Consider the following 22,604-nt stretch of genomic DNA (forward strand, 5'->3'; position numbering starts at 1 on the left):
ATTACTATGTAATATATAGCTGTGCATGAAAGTTTACACCCCCCCGATTTCATAATGGGAAAGGAAATTAATTCTGTAACAAGACAATCCTAAAATTAAAAAAATAATAAAAATAGCCTTAATGAGGCTGTAGCTCATACCGGCCACTGTTGTGTGCGAGTTTGAAATCCGATCAATCCTGTGGGAGGAGTAGCAATTTTTGTGAAACTGCATATGACTCCTCTGTAGCCTCATCCATGGCAGGTGGCGCCACCTGGTGAACAATTCTTGCTGGAACGTGTCTTTAGAGTTTTCTGGGTGAGTTTCAGTGAAAACGTCCCAGCAGTTTACGAACGGTAGTGTTTGGTGTGACGAACCACCCAAAAATTTCAGACGCCCATAAAATCATAAATATGATAGGTGGCGCCACCGTCTTGACAACTTTTATGCACACCCACCTGGGGAATATTGTATGCGAGTTTGATCAAAATACGATCAATCCTATAGGAAGAGTAGTGATTTTTGTCAATTGTGGGCAGACGATGTGCATAAACTCATCTGGCCTGGCCTACAGCCGGATGAGCTAAACATGAGAAATGAACCATCCAGAAAAGTGGTTTGTACAGAACTAAAAGTGAGTTAACGATCTGCAATGATCCTTACAGCCTCCAGACCTAATCTGAAACGATCCGAAAGCTGCTCAAAGATTTCGAGAAGCTTGGGGCATTTAAAAGCAAAAGGTGGGTGAAGTTACGAGAAGATATTCTACACATTCAGAAAAGGAGACACAAACTTTTCAAATTGTATCATTTCCCTTTTTTTGGCCATTATTTCTGATAATGAAAGAGCATCTGTGGAATCTAAATGTGGTCCGAGGGGTGTGTAAACTTTTGCACTCCACTGTATGAGCAAGAAGGGGAAGCTTTCATTAATGGCTGAAGTTCTGCATCTAAAGGAATGTCATACACTATATTAAAAATCTTTCACGTATGCTTATTCTTGCCAAATGGTGTCTGGGTAAATATTCTGCTGTAATCATACTACTTCTACACTCACTGGCCACTTTAATAGGAATCTTGATTCTAAGATTCCTGTTCTTGGCTGGCAGGACTGGAACCCAATGTGTTCTTCTGCTGGTCTTTCTGCTCACCACGGTTGTATAGAGTGATTATATGGAGTTACTATATACTTCCTGGCAGCTCAAACCAATCTGGCCATTTTCCTCGGACCTCTCCTATCAATGAGGGGTTTCCACCCACAGAACTGTCACTCACGCAATGTTTTTTTGTTTTTCGCACCATTCTGTGTAAACTCTAGAGCAGTGGTTTTCAAAGTGGGGGCCGCGGCCCCCTGGGGGGCCGCCAGGGGGCGCTAGGGGGGCCTCAGAAAGTTGGAGGGACGATAAGAAAAAAAAATTGCGAAAAAAATACTTTAAAATAATTATTATTAAATATAAGTAATTAGTTTTTTAATCATTATTATAAAATATAATTATTAATAATAAATCATATCGAAACGTTGTTTGCCATGCTCATCTCTCCGATTGCCTGTGATGTTACGGTTTGCGCCATTTATCAAGCTGCTTTGCTCCTCAAGCTAGTGTATTGCTAGCGCAAAATGGACAGGTTTTTGAAGAAGAGACCGAAGGAACAAACCAACAGCCCTGCTGTGGAGGACACTGCTGCGAAAAAAACTAAGAAGTCCTGGCCAACTAAAATCCGAAAATATGAGGCAGCATACATTAAGTATGGCTTTACAGCCATACAGAAAAATGGCCATGATTGCCCCGAAATGCGTCCTCTGTCTGGAGACCTTGTCAAACGAGTGCTTAAAACCTTCGAAACTTCAGCGTCACTTGGTACAAAAACATCCGACAGATGCCGAAAAAACAGTAGATTTCTTCAGACGCAAAGAAGAGCATTTGGTCAGGCAATCTGCTGCATTCACCCAGCAAGCTACTGTCCCCGAGCGGGCCCTGAAGGCATCATTTTTAGCCTCGTACCACATTGCTCGTGCTAAAAAACCTCACTCAATTGGAGAAGATTTGATTTTACCAGCCACCAAAGACATTGTCCGAGAATTGCTTGGTAAGGATGCTGTCAAAAAAAAAAAAATTGATGCTGTCCCACTCTCTGATAACACCGTGAGCCGACAGATTGGTGACATGGCTCAAGACGTATCTGCTCAGCTGTTGGAGCAGGTGAGAGCCAGCGAACACTTCGCACTTCAGCTGGATGAGAGCACAGATTTATCCAATGAGGCCCAACTGCTTGTGTACATCAGATTTATTTCACAGGAAAGATTTGTGGAGGAAATACTATTTTGTAAAGCACTTGAAAGAAGAACTACTGGGAAAGACATTTTTCAAGTTTTAGATGATTACATCGAGTCTAATGGATTGGACTGGACCCGTTGTGTGGGGGTGTGTTCGGACGGAGCAGCGGCAATGACCGGGAAGATCAGTGGAGTGACCGCTCTCATTAAGCAGAAGGCCCCGCATGTAGTGGCCACACACTGCATGCTCCATCGCGAGGCACTGGTCGCAAAAAGGATGGATAACGAGTTGAATCAGGTACTACAGGAGGTTATACAGTTTATTGTTCAGTGCGAAAATATTTGTGTTGAAAACATGTTAGTTAATAATATTCTTATGCTAAACAAATGTAACAATTATTGAATATTGAATAAAAGAGAAAACATTCTAAAAGTTGATGTTTCTTTACATATTTTGTAGCATTGTCTGTGGGTTTGCAAAGGGGGTCCCCGGCCAGAAGCTAATGCCGTTTGGGGGGCCCTGGCATGGAAAAGTTTGGGAACCCCTGCTCTAGAGACTGTTGTGTGTGAAAACCCCAGGAGATCAGCCATTTCTGAAATACTCAAACCAGATTGGCTGATTAGATAACTGCATAAAACAGCAGATGTATGGGTGTTCCTAATAAAGTGGCCAGTGAGTATTTGTTCTTCTTGAAGCAGGACTCTTTTTTTATTTTAATGATTCGATGTTACATTTTGGAAGAGTGTTTCAGCAACTCTAACGCACCTAATCTCCTCCTCAGGAGTGTGAAAGATCCAGTCGACAGGCTGGTGAGTGGGCAAGAAGGTGTCTCCGCTGTCAGACAATGAAAATTCTACCTTGATCCTTTCGTATGGTTTGTGCTCGTAATCCTGCAGAGGGAAAAAAGAAAAGAACACAGCAATATCTCTAACATAAGTGTTTGGTAGTGAAGCATGGACTTTTCAACAGTATCTCCAAGAGCATCTTACGACGTGCGGGTGACATCTCTCTCCTCTGTAGCTGCGTACATCCTCGAGGTCGAGAGTGGCTGTGAGAACTTCCTGTAATGTGTAAAAAAAAAAAAAAAAAGGAGATGAAGAAAACAGCCATGTTCTGTATTAACATAAGGAAGTAACACATTATATCCCTCCATGAAGTAGTAGTACTTCGAATAATGAACATGGCTCCAGAATGAACACCTAAAAGAGCAGTTTGTAATGTTTAGTGCCCCCTGGTGCCTGGTTTGAGAACTACAATTGGAATTTCGGGGGGGGGGCAAGCCTTTAACTATCTCCCAAATTACCCCAAAGCTTAGGTGGTGTTTACATCAGACCGTATCCGTCTCGTTTTCGTCGCGGATGCACTGTCTGTTCACATTAAAATGCCGGGAAACGACTCCACAGGCGGAACAACTTGAATCCGCCAGTGCCCACGTATTCAACCCAGTACGTATCTGATCCGGTGCTGTGTAAACATTGAGGAACGAGGATACGCAGTGCTGAGCTCTAGCTGACGTCGTCATTGGACAACGTCACTGTGACATCCACCTTCCTGATTCGCTGGCGTTGTTCATGCCACGTTGGTCATGTGACGCGACTGCTGAAAAATGGCGTGGACTTTCACTTCCTGCTATTTGTCCCGAATCACTGCTCGTGCGCTTCACTCGCGCGCTCTGTGAGCTGCGCAGGGCCAGAGTGCGCACCCTCCAGAGGGCACTCGCTGTTCAGGGCGGAGTGATTTGGAGCGCAGGATGCCTGCGGAGCCGAGCGTATCCGTGTATTGGCGTTGCTGTGTGCACGCGAATCGTGTATTGGCGTTGCTGTGTGCACGCGAATCGTTTTAAAAACGTCAATCTGATGATCCGCTGATACGGTCTAATGTAAACACCACCTTAGCAGCTAGATTCAACATGGGGGCGGAGCCAGTAGAAGCTACCTAATCTGTTTGGTCAGAAGGTTTTGTGTGAATAACAGCAGCACTGAATGTCAGCTGTAATTCAAATCCCAGGTTTGTATATAATGCGCTCATTCTAATATGTTATCATTTCTATAAGAACCATGGTGGGTGCGTCACATACTCTCAAAATGACTGACATACATATTAGGGGGGGGAAAATGTTATTTCATATAGTCATTGTTATGGTGATGCTTTCTGTAAGGAGACATAATAGGAATAACGAACTAATGCAGACGTTTTGCGAATATTCTGTAAAACGTAACTACAAATGTATAAAAAATATAAAAGGAGAAAAAGAAAAAAAAACCCACACACCACACACACACACGATTTTATTAGAAAATAATCATCTTCCAGGCAATAAAGTGTTATCACATCACCTGGTCATTGATTAGTTTCCCATAACAACACGTACCAAAATGTTTTATTCCTTACCTATGGTCGACATAGAAAATACTGTGAATCACAGAGACAAGTTTGCTCTCTAATGTATAAAAAGATCTCCAGTTTTAAATATTTGCATCTTAATTTCTCATCTCATTATCTCTAGCTGCTTTATCCTGTTCCACAGGGTCGCAGGCAAGCTGGAGCCTATCCCAGCTGACTACGGGCGGGGTACACCCTGGACAAGTCGCCAGGTCATTACAGGGCTGACACATAGACACAGACAACCATTCACACTCACATTCACACCTACAGTCAATTTAGCCCATGTTTACATTAGACCGTATCAGCGGATCATCAGATTAACGTTTTTAAAACGATTAGTGTGCACACAGCAACACCAATACACGATTTGCGTGCACACAGCAACACCAATACATGGATACGCTCGGCTCCGCAGGCATCCTGCGCTCCAAATCACTCCGCCCTGAACAGCGAGTGCCCTCTGGAGGGTGCGCACTCCGGCCCTGCGCAGCTCACAGAGCGCGCGAGTGAAGTGCACAAAGTGATTCGGCACTGAGCCGCTGTGTGTGTGATCCCAGCGCACATCACTTACCACTTGCAAGTGGAAGGATGGCAAGCCTAAAGACAATCATAACTACACAATGGGCAGTATTTGCATCAGTATTTGCAGTATTTTCATACTTTTATACTCTTTAAGGAAAGGTGATACAAGGCGGAAGTCCGCGCCGTTTTTCAGCAGTCGCGTCACATGACCAACGCCAGCAAATCAGGAAGGTGGATGTCACAGTGACGTTGTCCAATGACGACACCAGCTAGAGCTCAGCACAGCGTATCCGCGTATCTCAATGTTTACACAGCACCGGAGCTGACACGATCTGGATTGAATACGTGGACGCTGGCGGATTCCCGTTTCCCGGCGTTTCCAGGCGGTTTAATGTAAACGGACAGTGCATCCGCGAAGAAAACGAGACAGATACGGTCTAATGTAAACTTGGCCTTAGAGTCACCAGTTAACCTAACCTGCATGTCTTTGGACTGTGGGGGAAATCGGAGCACCCGGAGGAAACCCACGCGGACACGGGGAGAACATGCAAACTCCGCACAGAAAGGCCCTCGTCAGCCACGGGGCTTGAACCCGGACCTTCTTACTGTGAGGCGACAGCGCTAACCACTACACCACCGTGCCGCCCCTGCATCTTAATTTAACTAACATTATTTATTATTGTTTAGTATGACCATTCTCAGTTCTTGCCACGATGGGTCTGTTCTAATACAAGCAAGCTGTGTGTCGAATATTGCACTGATCCCACAATTTTGTTGGTGAAATAACCCAAATGCCCAATTTCTTTCCTCAAACTTACTTAAAATAGAAGTGCATTTAACATCTTTACCAGTAAGTCATAAGGGTTGCAAAAATTGCACTCAAATGTTCAGTGCACTACTGTGTTTCAATATGGGCCAATATTTAATAAAGCCTGACTGATAAACTGGTGTCCTGATATTATTGGCTGATATCATAGATAAAACGGTATCGGCGTTTATAATGGCTGATAAATGACAATTTAAAAAAAAGAAACGGGGAGATGGAAGATCCTTGGATCCTTCAATCATGAGTGTGAGGAGTGTTGTCATTGTATGTTTGTCCACCAGAGGGCACACTGCAACATCACTGTGAGCAAGACTGTTGCCACAAATCACAACAATTAGCTGACCCAAGCAGCTCAAAGAAGAGTCAAGAACACCTTTTTTTTTTTTTTTATACACTTGATGGTTATTCATCAAACTTTCAATATGTTTTGTTAGTACTTTTGTTCAAAAGTATTATCTATTTATGACAATAAAAGTTTATTTTTAAAGGTCCCATGGCATGGTGGTTTGTTGATGCTTTAAACGGGCTCGTGGAGGTTTCCGGATGTTATATCCAAAGCCTTTCTCGAAATGAACCCTCAGCACGTAGATATAGCCTCCTGGGAGAAAGCCCCATTTCAGCGCTTTTCCCAGTGCGTCGTTTTGCTAATGAGAAGCAGGAGGCAGGGAAGGGTAGAGGGTGGGGGCGGGTCTTATCATTAATATTCATGACATGTAAACGTGTTACCTCTGATTGGCTAACAGCACTGTGACGCTACCTCCAGTGGGTCAGAACAAGCGGATGTGGGTGTCTTACTATGGCGAGAGAGAAGGAACAAACCGCGAAGGGAAAAATACCGCGCGCTGACGTCATTAAGGTGCAACGCGAGGAAATAAAATAAATTCAACAAATGTTTGGGTTTTTACTGAACAAACAAGCAAATAAAATGAACGAGTGACTTAAAAAAAGAATGTGGGTGTCTTTGTAAAAACTGTTTTGATTGGCTATTATAACAGAGCATGCTGCATGCTTTTTGGTTTTGTAGCGCAGAGTACCTGGCTAACTGCAGGAAGCGGTTAGCTGCACAGCTAATGTAGCCATTGCAAGGCTAACGTGGCACCGATTTTAAAACACGGCAAAACGACTTAACAGTTATACACTTACTTGTTTGGTGTTTGTGGCTGATGCAGCAGGGATGCTTGGTACGGACCCAGGCTTCAGTGACAGTTGATGTGCAAAACCTGCCCTGTACTGTCCCAAGTTGTGGAAACATTCATCAGGAAAATGCTTCCGACAAACGTACACCGTCTTAGGTAGACTCGACGGCGTATTATTGGAGTAAATAAAATTAAGCCACTGCGTCTTCAGGGGCTCTCCCGTCGGCAGTAAAAACAGACTCCTTTCTGTGTTGTCACATCCATGCACAGCGCAACTTCCATGTTTGGTGGCAACTTTTGAGCTGGGCGGGCAATCCATACAGTGGGTGGGAATCCAGAGGGGGGGCGTGGGGATCATCTCCCTTGCTGACGTAGGTAAGGGAAGAGTTTATCAACGCGGCGTTTTGATGCGCCATTCTCAAATGTTGGGCATAGTTTGGTTTACACATTATGAAATTTCTAGCCACTGGGGTGACTTAAGAAGGTCAGAGGAACTCATTTTAACGTTAAAAAACCTCAGAAAGTGAAAATTTCATGCCATGGGACCTTTAAACTGCATTACATCATGTTATCATAGTGAGGACTCTTCAATAACTACACAACACATATTAAGGAAAGGGGCCCTGTATCTGGGGGCCAGGACTGGGCAAATGAGTTGAATCTCTTTTTGAACAGATTTGACTGTGCCACCCCACCCTCCCCCACTCACCATAGTCCTGACCTGTCTATCACTCCACCACCCTCCCTCTCCCCTCATAATACCTCTGACACCAACAGCTCCCTCCTCACACCACATCACCCCCCTTCGATTCCTGCCAGACCAATCCACACACTCCACCCCCAACCTCCCTCTACAGGACTCACACCTCGGCTACACCCCTCGCCTCTCCATAACAGCTGATCAGGTGTTGAAGGAGCTGAGGAGGATCAAGACGAGGAAAGCTGCTGGCCCTGATGGTATCAACTCCAGACTGCTTAAGGACTGTGCAGATCAGCTCTGTGGGATTCTTCTGTACATTTTCAACCTGAGCCTCAGTCTGGAGAAAGTTCCACTTCTGTGGAAAACATCACGTGTGGTTCCAGGTCCCAAGATTACGCACCCCAGGGAGCCCAACCACTTTCGGCCAGTAGCTTTAACGTCTCACCTCATGAAGATCATGGAGAGGATTGTTCTCTCCCACCTCCGACACCTGGTGAACAGCGAGATGGACCCCCTGCAGGTCGCATATCGACCGGGCATTGGTGTGGATGACGCTGTCATTTACCTGCTACACCGGTCACTTTTGCACCTGGAGGGCACTGGGAGCACTGTGAGAATCATGTTCTTTGACTTCTCCAGTGCTTTCAACACAATCCAGCCATCACTGCTTAGGGGGAAGCTGGAGGGAGCTGGTGTCGACTGCCACCTGGCTGCATGGATCATCGACTACCTCATTAACAGACCGCAGTATGTGAGGCTCCGCGACTGTGTGTCTGATGTGGTAGTCTGCAGCATGGGGGCTCCACAGGGTACAGTGCTCTCTCCTTTCCTCTTTACACATCTGCCTTCAGCTACAACACGGACAGCTGCCACCTCCAGAAGTTCTCTGATGATACAGCCATCGTTGGAGCCGTGTCAGAGGGGGACGATCTGGAGTACAGAGAGGTCATCACCAACTTTGTCGCCTGGTGCGAACTGAACCACATGCGCATCAACACCAGCAAGACAAAGGAGGTGGTGATCGATTTCAGAAGGACGGTTTCCCAAATTGCACCAGTGAACATCCAGGGTTTGGACACTGAGATCGTGGAGGAGTACAAATACCTGGGTGTTCACCTCAACAACAAACTGGACTGGACTAACAACACAGATGTCCTGTACAAGAAAGGCCAAAGTTGTCTCCACCTCTTGAGAAGACTGAGGTCTTTTGGTGTGTGCAGGATACTGCTTAGGAGTTTTTATGACTCTGCAGTAGCATCAGTGATTTTCTACGCTGTGGTCTGCTGGGGCTGTGGAAGTTCAGAGAGGGACAGGAAGAAACTTAATAAACTGGTCAGAAGGGCTGGCTCAGTCTTGGACTGTCCTCTGGACTCCATTGAGGTGGTGGGTGAGAGGAGGATGTTAGCCAAGCTGACCTCAATCATGGATAACCCCTCTCACCCCCTACATGAGGCTGTGGGGGCTTTAAGCAGCTCTTTTAGTAGTAGACTGCTACACCCACGGTGTAAGAAGGAGAGATACCGCAGGTCATTCATACCGGCTGCTGTCAGACTGTATAACACCCACAACTTGTAACGTAGCACCAATAACCTGTTTGTCGTTATATTTGCACTACTTCACCACTACTACCTCTGCCATCTCTCATCGATGCAATTATGTGCAATAATCTAGGCCTTAAACTATTTTTATGCATACTTATATATATATATATATATATATATATATATATATATATATATATATATATATATGTGTGTGTATATACACAGAGTCTACCTGTAATGTGCAATTTTTCCGAGCCTCTCAATAAGGCAATTTTTTTTCTATACTTTTTCACAGTAGATAATGCAAATAGCCCTCTGTATTTAATCCTTTGTTTGTCTAATTTTTATTTCAGTTTTATTTGTTATCTGTTTGACTTTTTCTTGCTACTGTAACACGTGAATTTCCCCGATGTGGGATGAATAAAGTGAATCTAATCTAATCTAATCTAAAATCTTTTGCATCAGCAGACCAAAATTGCAAAGATGTCCAAAGGACATTTTAATTATGACACGTACCACATCATCAAGTGAAAACTGTGCCCCCTGAGCGACGATGTCTCCGTTGATGGCAATCATAGCGCAGCCATCATAGTACAGACGATCTCCATCACAGCCTTTCTGATTAGCCATCAGATAGATCCCTCCACTCTGTAACAAACAAAAGCTGAGGAATGCATTTTCAAAATCAAATTAACGGGGCTTAAAGCACAGCGTTGTTGAATTTTCAAATCTGATTGGTCAGAAGCTGAGGATTAACTTTCTGTAACAGCAGCTCTGACAGTTATACTGACTGTAATTCAAATCGCAGGTTTATATTAATGCATTTGTTCTACTGCTCTACTATCAACAAGTTTTCCACCACTTGGAGACTTGGCAGGTTTGACTTTTTTGGAATTTCTCTCTTATTAATGTCAAGAAAGACAAAAAAAAAAAAAAAAAAAAAAAAAAGAGGCTGATCAGGGAACAACTGTTTTATAGCTGCTATAACACAAGTGAAAACAGGAACTAACTTGTCTCTGGGATATTCACATTACAGTGGTGCTTGAAAGTTTGTGAACCCTTTAGAATTTTCTAGATTTCTGCATAAATATGACCTAAAACATCATCAGATTGTCACACAAGTCCTAAAAGTAGATAAAGAAAACCCAGTTAAACAAATGAGACAAAATTATAATACTCGGTCATTTATTTATTGAGGAAAATGATCCAATATTACATATCTGTGAGTGGCAAAAGTATGTGAACCTTTGCTTTCAGTATCTGGTGTTACCCCCTTGTGCAGCAATAACTGCAACTAAACATTTCCAGTAACTGTTGATCAGTCCTGCACACTGGCTTGGAGGGACTTTAGCCCATTCCTCCGTACAGAACAGCTTCAACTCTGGGATGTTGATGGGTTTCCCCACATGAACTGCTCGCTTCAGGTCCTTCCACAACATTTCGACTGGATTAAGGTCAGGACTTTGACTTGGCCATTCCAAAACATTAACTTTATTCTTCTTTAACCATTCTTTGGTAGAACGACTTGTGTGCTTAGGGTCGTTGTTTTGCTACATGACCCACCTTCTCTTGAGATTCAGGTGGTGTTTACATTAGACCGTATCCGTATCGTTTTCGTCACGGATGCACTGTCCATTCACATTAAAACGCCGGGAAACGACTCCACAGGCGGAACAACTTGAATCCGCCAGGGCCCACGTATTCAACCCAGTTCGTATCTGATCCGGTGCTGTGTAAACATTGAGGAACGAGGATACGCAGTGCTGAGCTCTAGCTGACGTCGTCATTGGACAACGTCACTGTGACATCCACCTTCCTGATTCGCTGGCGTTGTTCATGCCACGTTGGTCATGTGACGCGACTGCTGAAAAACGGCGCGGACTTTCACTTCCTGCTATTGTTTCCGCCTTGTATCACCTTTTTGTTTTTCATTAAAGAGTATAAAAGTATGAATATAATGCTTTGCCATTCTTAATGTTGTTCATGGTAAGATGCAAATACTGCCCATTGTGTAGTTATGATTGTCATTAGGCTTGCCATCCTTCCACTTGCAAGTGGTGAGTGACTTGCGCATGCCTGATATGCACTGGGATCACACACACAGCGGCTCAGTCCCGAATCACTGCTCGTGCGCTTCACTTGCGCGCTCTGTGAGCTGCGCAGGGCCGGAGTGCGCACCCTCCAGAGGGCACTCGCTGTTCAGGGCGGAGTGATTTGGAGCGCAGCCGCTGAGGAGGAAGCGCTGAGCCGCACTGACACATTTCAACTTACGTGCCATCTAATTAGTCATGTGATTAGCGTATCCGTGTATTGGCGTTGCTGTGTGCACGCGAATCGTGTATTGGCGTTGCTGTGTGCACGCGAATCGTTTTAAAAACGTTAATCTGATGATCCGCTGATACGGTCTAATGTAAACGCCACCTCAGTTCATGGACAGATATCCTAACATTTTCCTTTAGAATTCGCTGGTATAATTCAGAATTCATTGCTCCATCAATGATGGCAAGCTGTCCTGGCCCAGATGCAGCAAAACAGGCCCAAACTATGATACTACCACCACCATGTTTCACAGATGGGATATCCTTTCTCCAAACATCACGCTTCTCATTTAAACCAAAAAGTTCTATTTTGGTCTTCTATTTTGATCTCATCCTTCCACAAAACATTTTTCCAATAGCCTTCTGGCTTATCCACATGATCTTTAGCAAACTGCAGATGAGCAGCAATGTTTTTTTGGAGAGCAGTGGCTTTCTCCTTGCAACCCTGCCATGCACACCATTGTTGTTCAGTGTTCTGATGGTGGACTCATGAACATTAGCCAATGTGAGAGAGACCTTCAGTTGCTTAGAACTTACCCTGGGTCCTTTGTGACCTTGCCGACTGTGGAAGCGGGGGCATGGTCAAGCGGCGGTCTGTGACAGGAGGGCAGAGTCAGGGAAGGTAAGTGGCAGAATCACTGCACCTGATGTTGGTTAATCTGTGTTTGTGTGTCTTCCCCAGTGACCGCGCCCTATAAGGAGAGGGAGAGCAGAGGAAGGAGGCTCTCTCCCCAACCAGACAACTGGTGTGTGTGTGTGGATAGATAGAGTATCCAAAGTCTGAAAAGACATAAAATAAAGAGGTTCTTGTGGAACTTAATTCTGGCCTGCTGTCTTTTCTGTGCTCCACCCCTACGAACTGCTACACCGACTATTACATGCCTTGCTCTTGGAGTAATCTTTGTTGGTTGACCACTCCTGGGGAGGGTAACAATGGTCTTGAATTTCCTCCATTTGTACACAATCTGTCTCAGTGTGGATTGGTGGAGTCCAAACTCTTTAGAGAGATGGTTTTGTAACCTTTTCCAGCCTGATGAGCATCAACAATGCTTTTTCTAAGGCCCTCAGAAAGCTCCTTTGTTCGTGCCATGATACACTTCCACAAATGTGTTGTGAAAATCAGACTTTGATAGATCCCTGTTCTTTAAATAAAACAGGGTGCCCACTCACAGCTGATTTTCATCCCATTGATTGAAAACACCTGACTCTAATTTCACCTTCAAATTAACTGCTAATCCTAGAGGTTCACATACTTTTGCCACTTACAGATATGCAATATTGGATCAGTTCCCCAATAAATAAATGACCAAGTACAATACTTTTGTCTCATTTGTTTAACTGGGTTCTCTTTATCTACTTTTAGGACTTGTGTGAAAATCTGATGTTTTAGGTCATATTTATGCAGAAATATAGAAAATTCTAAAGGTTTCACAAACTTTCAAGCACCACTGAAAATGTGACTACAAATGGATTTAAAAAAAAAAAAAAAGAGGCTGTAGCTCATACCGGCCACTGTTGTTGCATACAAGTTTGAAAGCTGATCAATCCTGTGGGAGGAGTAGCGATTTTTGTGAAATTGCATATGACCCCATGGCAGGTGGCACCACCTGGTGAACAATGCTTGTTGGAATATGTCTTTAGAGTCTTCTGGGTGAGTTTTAGTGAAAACGTCCCAGCAGTTTACAAAGGAGTACTGTTTGGTGTGACGAGTCACCCAAAATTTTCAAACGCCCATAAAATGTTAAATATGACAGGTGGCGCCACTGTCTTGACAACTTTTATGCACATCCACCTGAGGAACCAGATGAGCTAAAAATAGCCTCAATGAGGCTGTAGCTCATACCAGCCAAGATACCCATAAAATCATAAATATGACAGGTGGTGCCACCGTCTTGACAACTTTTATACATACCAACCTGGGGAACATTCCATGAGTTTGATTAAAATCTGATCACTCCTGTCAGAGGAGGAGTGATTTTCAGGAAATTACACATGACTCCTCTGTAGCCTCATCCGTGGTAGGTGGCGCCACCTGGTGAACAACTCTTGTTGGAATATATGTTTTTAGAGTCTTCTGGGTGAGTTTCAGTGAAAACGTCCCAGCAGTTTACGAAAAGTAGCGTTTAATGTGACGAGTCACCCAAAAATTTCAGACACCCATAAAATTGTAAATATGACAGGTGGCGCCACTATCTTGACAACTTTTATGCACACCCACTGAGGGAACATTTTATGCGAGTTTGATCAAAATCTGATCAATCCTGTAGGAGAAGTAACAATTTTTGTCAATTGTGGGGGACGACGACGATGACGGATGGACAACGCGTGATTGCATAAACTCATCTTGCCTGGCCTGCGGCCGGATGAGCTAAAAAGAACATGTCATTATTAGACAGGGTTCCCACACCTTCTTAAACATCAAATTCAAGGATGTTTCAAGGACTTTCAAGGCCCAATTCCATCAAATTCAAGGACCCAACACAACACGGTTTGAGACAAGGATTAAGGTCTTACTGTTAGAACACTAAGAATTTTTATAATGAGAACTAGCAGACTTTACAAAATCTCACAGTCAACAATTAAAAAGGGAGAGAGCTTTTAATGTGTCAAGACTTCTCAATTACACCATTACAGTCATGGCAGACTACGTGGTCTCTTGCCTTCTCTAACACAGCACAGCAAACTAATGTGCAAGTTGAGCGATAGAGAAAGAGGCGTACGAGTTGAAGAGCTAAGCAACTGCTCATTTATTTCATTAGCACCAGCTTCACAACACAAAACACCACATTTTTCATGAATATGACCATGGCCAAATGAATAGACAAACACCACCTGCCTCAAGAAAATGCGACGGTCACTATCGTGTGTGTGTGCATGCATGAGTGACTGAAGTCGAATGATGCAGGTTAAATAGGGGCAAGAAAGCTGACGTTAAGCCAAGTTTGTGGGTATAACTCCATATTATACTTTGCTCTATAATAACTCCATATTATAGAACAGTGTTTCCTGTGACAAGAGACAGGAATGTGTGCGTAACTGACCTTTGTGGTGGCTGACTTGACCAAGTTCACCCTCTGGTCAGCTTTGCGTAGCTCATGATAGCTGGCAGACGAGTTCGTAAAGATCTCAATGCCATCCAAACCCATGTCCACATGAGGACTGAAAAATGGTAAAAAAAAATTGGTTTATATGGTTTCACAGTTGCAAATTCGTAACAAATCGCAGCGCTCTGTGCTGCATTCAAGATAATCCACATCCTAAGGCACGGACAAGAAAATAAGTCACTGTACAGGGCTACAAAAAGTGCAATCATAGTGTACAGGACAAATCTGTTATTTGGGAATATTTGGGAATGCAGTACCTCCTGGGGTTCCACAGTTCAGCACAGACCTCACTCCCTATACACGTGTCCTTAGTGGACAGGACTGCGTCGCCAAATGGAACTGTCACCTAAGCAGAGTGATTATTACAGAGAAATCTGATCATTTCAATACAAAATGTAGTAAAGGCATAGATTCATCTTGCAGCCCTATTTAAAAAGGAGCTGTAATTAATTAATTATTCCACAAAATTGAATCATACATGAGCTGACAGTTGGCTATAAGCCATGTACGACAAGACTGAGTGGAGTAACTGTTTTATTCTATCCACATTCACTGGATTTTGCGAAACAGAGCATTTTTATTTGTATGTTTTGCAAATTCGATAAATAAAAACTGTATACAAAATGTCTGACAAAATCATTTCCGCTTAGAATGTACAAAAAAAAAAAAAAAAAATCAGCGAAATGACAGTAGCAATTTTTGAAAAATGCTCGAATAGTAATTCTTGAAAAATAAAAACAGATAATAATAATAATAATAATAATAATAATAATAATAATAAATGTATATAGCGCCTTTCAAAAAACCCAAGGACGCTTTACAATTATAGACAAGGAAAGAAAAAAATAATAATAAAATAAAAATAAATATGCTCTCCACCATCAAATACTTTCATTCCATATTTTATTGCTTTCTTTTTTTGTATTTTTTGGGGTTTTGTTTTCGAGTAGAGTTTTTATTTCGTCCTCAGTTGGTTCAGAAGGACACTCCGCCATTTTGTTTTTCTCTACTCACGGTAGATGAGCTGATATCCTAAAAGTAGAGTAGCTAATCAGAGTGCGCGATTGATCATATCCAGTGAATGTGGACAGAATAACAGTCATTATACTGGAATGCTAAATACATCCAAAACTTTCATTCTGTACATGAGGCCAAGGTGTGATAAAAACCACACAGCTTTGCATTGTGCCATAACTTGTTCTTTATTAAAACACGTCGAGGGTGGAGTGGAGTGTTTTACCTGTTCTGTCACATCCTGGATCATTCTTGGCAAAAAGTACTCTTCAACACATCTGTGAACATGAAAGGTATCACTGCTCACACTGGAGGCGTACTTAGAGGAAAAATCCACCCTGAACAAGCTTCATGATGAACATGTGATCTTCACTAGCTTCCAAATTGTACTTTGTCATGACTTCGTTCCCCACAATACAAGCGAGATTAACCCTTACTTCATCTCTATCTAAAAAGAGCAATGCAGCGGCGCTTTAGTCCTTTAGTCTGTCCAGAACTCCCAGCTCCTCGTCTGTACACTCTGCTCAAACAGAGCAGCTCCAAAAGCTTCCGCTTTCATCCTAATATCACCATCATACTCACTGTCTCGAAGATTTCTAACTAACCTAGCTTAAACCTAATCTAACTAACATATATACACACACCTGTGAGTGTTTAGTCTATGTCTATTTCTTATCTAGAGTGTTTATATTGTTTATTTCAGTTATTCTATTTTTCTTTATTGCATTGCCTGTTTGCACCGTGGGTCAGAGAGGACTGAAATTTCATCTGGGCTGTATGTCGAGCATATATAGCATATTTGACAATAAAGTTGACTTGACTAAACAAGCTGAGTCTCTGCCATAACTCGGCGCAACTGCGTCTTATAGCTGCGCTGCATTCCGGAAATCTGAGTCCGACATTTGCACCACCGTCTCCACTGTTTCATATTTCAACATAGCTAGAAATTGATAAGTAAGAAAATAAGCTCTTGTGCTTTTTTTTTTAAGTGCTAGCAGCAAAATCTGAACATTATCCTACGGAAGTGTATTGCTGCCACACCAGAAAAATGAAAGAAAATCAGTATCACATATTATTATGCATACAGGACACTTTTTCGATGGAATAAAAACATGTATTCTATTTCCTTCTAGCAAGTTTCATTAATTTGGTTTGATAGCATACAATATTCCTAGCATATCGCTTATCCTACGTGTATTACGTCACTCTACCCAATGGACCCCCCAGGCCTCCTTGGGTTAGTAGAGTAGCCAATCAGAACGCGCGATTGCTCATATCCAGTGAATGTGGATGTAATAAATGGAAGTATTTGATCAGGAAAGAGTGGTTTTTTTTAATATTCTTTTACAACGTGAAAAATATATTGTTACAACAATAAACTTTTCATGTTATTACGTGATACTGATTTTTTTTCTGGTGTGGCAGCAATACACTTCCATATTATCCCGTATGTTTGAGATAACTGAATGACCCCCCATTAAATGCCATTGTAACTGCACTAGCAATAACGACGTCCCTCTGTAACACCAGAGCAGCAGATAAGCACTAACACAGGAATAATAAAAATGCCGCATCAACCAACAAAATTGCACTGGAATCACTAAGCAGATCACGTATCTTCCTTGTGGACATTTATTTCTGCATGTTTAATAAACAGGGTGGAGTTTTCCTTTCACAAAATGTTCCACAAATTCTGAATAATTAGTAGACAATGCTGTTCATGTACCTGGGCTTACTCCAAGGAGAAAACCAGCGAAATTCTCTGTTGTTGCCATAATTTGCCAAAAGCATTTTAGGCCGGATCAGTAAAATCTTCCTGTTAAGAAGGCGAAAGCAAATTCCATCTTTACTTGGGTCTGTACGAACATGTATCCACATGATCAAGCTAAAAGTATAAATCACATGCTGTACAAATACGACTTGTACTTATTTGATTTGTCAATACCAAAGACTGACTTGTTCAGGAACAGGACTCTGCAATTATAGCGAACATTGTGATGCATAACAGGCCTGCAGGAGGGAAAAAAAAAAAAAAAAAAACCACACACACAAAGCAAATTAGCAATTAATTAAATATTACACGACAGAACACAACAAGTGAGCAAGTTTAACACTCACATGCCAACATCGCAGATTATATCCTGCGTCTCAGGGGACTCCAGCAGCGCCTTGAGGACTTGGAAGCAGTGCAGAAGTGTGTCGGATTCATAGAAGTGATCAGCACATCCGTAGCCACTGATTAAAAAAAAAAAAAAAAAAGCTTTTCCATGAACAGTTATTCTGGAAGTCTTTCAAAGAAGATTTATACTGGCACTGACAGCCTGAGCACTAAGGCTCAAGTTTAACCCCTTGAAACTCCTAATTATTCCATACTTACAGTTACTAGTTACTGAATGATGAATAATTGCATCTAACAAAGGGTTAATGCTTCCAGGAAAAAAAAAAAAAAATTATGTGCATTCACACACTACATCAACATAAAATCATACAAATATCACTGAACAAAATGGCAAAGCATGACACACCCACTGATTCAACCTGATCCCGAGATACGAATGTGACCTGACAAATTGTTTATTTTTAATTAATTTAACTCTCAGCCAAAGATCGGTTGTTTTATTATGCAACATGTTCTGAGCTGTAATAAGAAAATAATCATCAACATACGATGAGGGTGAATGTACTGTACATATGATGTCACTTGATGCAAAGTGTAATCACTGTTACCACTCCAACATTGATTACTTTCCACTAACAGCATGTTCTGAAGTTATTTACATTCTGGACAACACAGAAATTTGCTAATGACTGCAATTCTTCATTTCTTAAGGAATGACAAACCAGACTTTTTATCCGTTTAGAGTTACATGAATTGTTTCAGAACTTCCGCTAAGAATAAAAGTTACTTCCTGTCATCACTTACGTTACAGCAGCTGTAGACAGTCACTGCTTCACTGTTTTTTTTCTTTCAGTTTGTTTAGGTATAGGTAAAGCATAGGCGTTAACAGAGATATCAGTTTGGCATGCTTGTAACTGGTCCACGCTGGTCTGATTGCTACTTGTTTGGTGAGTTCTAGTTAAAGGAAGAGTCCACCGTACTTCCATAATGTTCTTCTCTGAATTGAGACGAGCTGATCCGTACCTCTCCGAGCTTTGCGCGACCTCCCAGTCAGTCAGACGCGCTGTCACTCCTGTTAGCAATGTAGCTAGGCTCAGCATGGCCAATGGTATTTTTTGGGGCTGTAGTTAGATGCGACCAAACTCTTCCGCGTTTTTCCTGTTTACATAGGTTTGTATGACCAGTGACATGAAACAAAGTTCAGTTACACAAATTGAAACGTGGCGATTTTCTATGCTATGGAAAGTCCGCACTATAATAACAGGCGTACTAACACCTTCTGCGCGCTTCGACAGCGCATTGATACCTGCACGAGTGAAGGTATCAATGCGCTGTCGAAGCGCGCAGAAGGTGTTAGTACACCTGTCATTATAGTGCGGACTTTCCATAGCATAGAAAATCGCCACGTTTCAATTTGTGTAACTGAACTTTGTTTCATGTCACTGGTCATACAAACCTATGTAAACAGGAAAAACGCGGAAGAGTTTGGTCGCATCTAACTACAGCCCCAAAAAATATCATTGGCTATGCTGAGCCTAGCTACATTGCTAACAGGAGTGACAGCGCGTCTGACTGACTGGGAGGTCGCGCAAAGCTCGGAGAGGTACGGATCAGCTCGTCTCAATTCAGAGAAGAACATATTTCATTATGGAAGTACGGTGGACTGTTCCTTTAAATCCTTGAAACTTATGTTCACTCAAACATCTCTCTGTTTCCATAAGGTTATCCTTACTAGTGATGTAATGCTTCATCACCCATTGACGTTACTCTGTCACACACATACAACTCAACTTCTTAAAGGGCATATCACGGGTAAATTCAGGAGCAAGATGAATGTAATTCTCCTATTTTATATTAAACTTTGGTCAAATATCTGTAACATTCTGCATTCTCTGCAATTTTTTTTACCTTGCGCAATACCAGAAAAATTCAGTTGAAATCAAGCCACTTGAGGCGAATTCATCCGCCTCTGAAAAAACTTGGCATTTGGATTTCCCGGGAAACACTGCTTTTCGTGACGTCATCTGTGGGACGCCTCCCTCTGAATCCGACATCAGCGCTGGTTTGTTTATGAGAAAATGACCTGGTGGTTTTCTGCAAATTTCTTCAACGTTATTGCGTAATTATTAAAATGGTTAACAGATGTATCATAGGAGGGTGTAGCAACACCAATCATGATGGGATTAGTACTCATCGTTTTCCAAAAGACCGGACAATGAGAGAGAAATGGGAGCGCTTGGTCTACACAGGCTGTGCACTTAAACCGTGCAAAGCTCGCACAGCCTGCTGGCGCTTCCGCAGATAACGTCACGATTCTGGCTCCAGACTCCCTTGGGATTTTTCCAGACGTGTTTTGTTATTTTATTTTTTTCTGCTGTAGACAGACGGCCTTGTGCAAAATGACCCTTCTGGGTGAGTGTGTAAAGGGACATACTTTCATATAAAAAAAAAAACAAAAAAACACGAAATTGGTCCAGAATATGCCCTTTAAATCCCATCTCCCAATCATTCAGCTACAACACACTCTTGGATATGGATATTTATCCTATCTATATTCACTGGATATGAGCAATCGTGCGCTCTGATTGGCTACACTACTACTAGGCTATCAGCTCATATCCCGTGAGTAGAGAAAAACAAAATGGCGGCACGTGTTGCTGAACCGAGGATGAAATAAAAACTCTACTTGAAAACAAAGCCCCCAAAATTTACATTTTTAAAAAATATGGAATAAAAAGCATTTGATGGTAAGAACATATCTTTTTTTCATCTCATCTCATTATCTGTAGCTGCTTTATCCTGTTCTACAGGGTCGCAGGCAAGCTGGAGCCTATCCCAGCTGACTACGGGCGAAAGGCGGGGTACACCCTGGACAAGTCACCAGGTCATCACAGGGCTGACACAGACACAGACAACCATTCACACTCACATTCACACCTACGGTCAATTTAGAGTCACCAGTTAACCTAACCTGCATGTCTTTGGACTGTGGGGGAAACCGGAGCGTCCGGAGAAAACCCACGCGGACACAAGGAGAACATGTAAACTCCGCACAGAAAGGCTCTCGCCGGCCACGGGGCTCGAACCCGGACCTTCTTGCTGTGAGGCGACAGCGCTAACCGCTACACCACCGTGCCGCCCCATATCTTTTTTTATTTTTCGATAATGATTATTATAGCATTTTTCACAAAATGCTAGTGTCATTTCGTCGGTTTGTTTACATTCTAAGTGGAAATGATTGTGTCGGACGTTTTGTATAAAAAGTTTTTATTTATCGAATTTGCAAAAACTAGAAATAAAAATGCTCAGTTTCTCAAAATCCAGTGAACGTGGATAAAATAAAGCAGTTAATCTCATTGTCCATGGCTTATAGCCATGGCTTCTAGCTGTCAGCTCATGTACGACTCGATTTCATGGAATAACTGGTCAAATACTCATGTTTGTCCTACAGTAAACTGAGTAACATGTCTGAACATCTGTATCTGCATCAGTGACTGTTGCTCCGGGATATCTGAGGCAGAATTTCTCAGGCGGCAGAGACTGACATTCCTAGAGCATACTTTGTTAATTCAACCTCCTTTAGCACAGACAGGTCGAAACCTATCAAGTGCAATAAACATCTACTCGGAGAACAACACAGACAAATTCAGCAATCAGCAATTAAACACTTTTCCAATGATTTATCCAAGTATCCACAATGCAAGTGTTTGTGAATTAGTTGTTACTCTAGAAATGACAAACATATTAGAGTAAGTGCATTAATATCAACAATACAAAGAGATAATGAAGTGCAGTAATTACCAGATTTCCAGTTCTGGTCCCAGTCTGTACTTGGCACCTTTAGATTTTGCTGTCACAATACCTGTATTAAGGAGTGAAATTAAAATAAATCAGATCAGCACTCACAGCACACACAACACTCTGAAAATGCTTCTCTTACCAACTGCAACAAATCAGGAGACAAAAGATTTGTTTTGCAATAAATCGTCCACTTCGAAACTTGATAAATAAAACTTACTTTTTAGTATTCTTTGTAAATTGCCATCAAAATCTAAAGCCCATTGGTTCAGAGAACAAGTCGCTAATGTCACTTTCCTCCCCATCCTGTCAAAACAAACAACAACAGCTAGCAGTAGTATTAACTGGACGAGCAGGTCAGAGCATGAGACTTTTTGCTGTTCCTGCGACGTCAGTTCCGGTTTGAAAACCCCGCCTCCTAGTTTAGAAACGGAACTGAACTCTACATTCTCTGAAGAGAAGAGTGAAGCTATTTGGTCGCCATCTTACCACTCACATCGCGTGTATTTGGCTTATGCGTTAAACCAGGGGTCACCAAACTTTTTTCTCTGGGGGCCACATTGTCGTTCCTGACTGTGATGGGGGGCCGGGGTCAGGTCAGCTATATAACATAGAATTGTATGACCCAGACAAATATGACTACCAGCAGGCCTCATTATGTCGTAGAGATTACTAGCCTGGCACAGCCATCCCCACTACTATATCCATACTACTATATCCCACACTACTATATCAACACTACTATATCAACACTTGATTCCTGGCACATATTTGTTTATCTTTACTAGTGGTTTGCAAAAGTAGTAATCGAGTCTTCACACTTTGTTTTAATTTGAAATACCACAGATATTCCATTTATTTATTTTCTAATAAAAATAACATCA

At 42.3% G+C, this 22,604-nt stretch overlaps 1 protein-coding gene across 2 annotated transcripts in view; it reads right to left on the minus strand.

Moving 5' to 3' along the window:
- LOC132899218 (glutamine-dependent NAD(+) synthetase-like) overlaps positions 1–22,092 on the minus strand; it is a 41,887-nt gene extending 19,795 nt beyond the window's left edge. The window contains exons 1-11 of one of the 2 annotated variants that reach the window (XM_060940944.1): positions 21,941–22,092; positions 21,724–21,784; positions 17,922–18,038; positions 17,760–17,813; positions 17,530–17,619; positions 16,030–16,081; positions 15,047–15,135; positions 14,727–14,844; positions 9,884–10,015; positions 3,244–3,315; positions 3,020–3,144 (exon numbers count right to left, since the gene is read on the minus strand). In XM_060940944.1, coding sequence (XP_060796927.1) covers positions 3,020–3,144; positions 3,244–3,315; positions 9,884–10,015; positions 14,727–14,844; positions 15,047–15,135; positions 16,030–16,081; positions 17,530–17,619; positions 17,760–17,813; positions 17,922–18,038; positions 21,724–21,784; positions 21,941–22,025 — 995 coding nt within the window. In that variant the 5' untranslated portion in view covers positions 22,026–22,092. Of the gene's footprint in view, positions 1–3,019; positions 3,145–3,243; positions 3,316–9,883; positions 10,016–14,726; positions 14,845–15,046; positions 15,136–16,029; positions 16,082–17,529; positions 17,620–17,748; positions 17,814–17,921; positions 18,039–21,723; positions 21,785–21,940 lie in introns of those variants that run through there. The other variant, XM_060940945.1, reaches the window with a different exon arrangement.
- Positions 22,093–22,604: the final 512 nt, after the last annotated feature.

This window comes from Neoarius graeffei, chromosome 15, assembly GCF_027579695.1.
Source record: "Neoarius graeffei isolate fNeoGra1 chromosome 15, fNeoGra1.pri, whole genome shotgun sequence".
Taxonomy (NCBI): domain Eukaryota; kingdom Metazoa; phylum Chordata; class Actinopteri; order Siluriformes; family Ariidae; genus Neoarius; species Neoarius graeffei.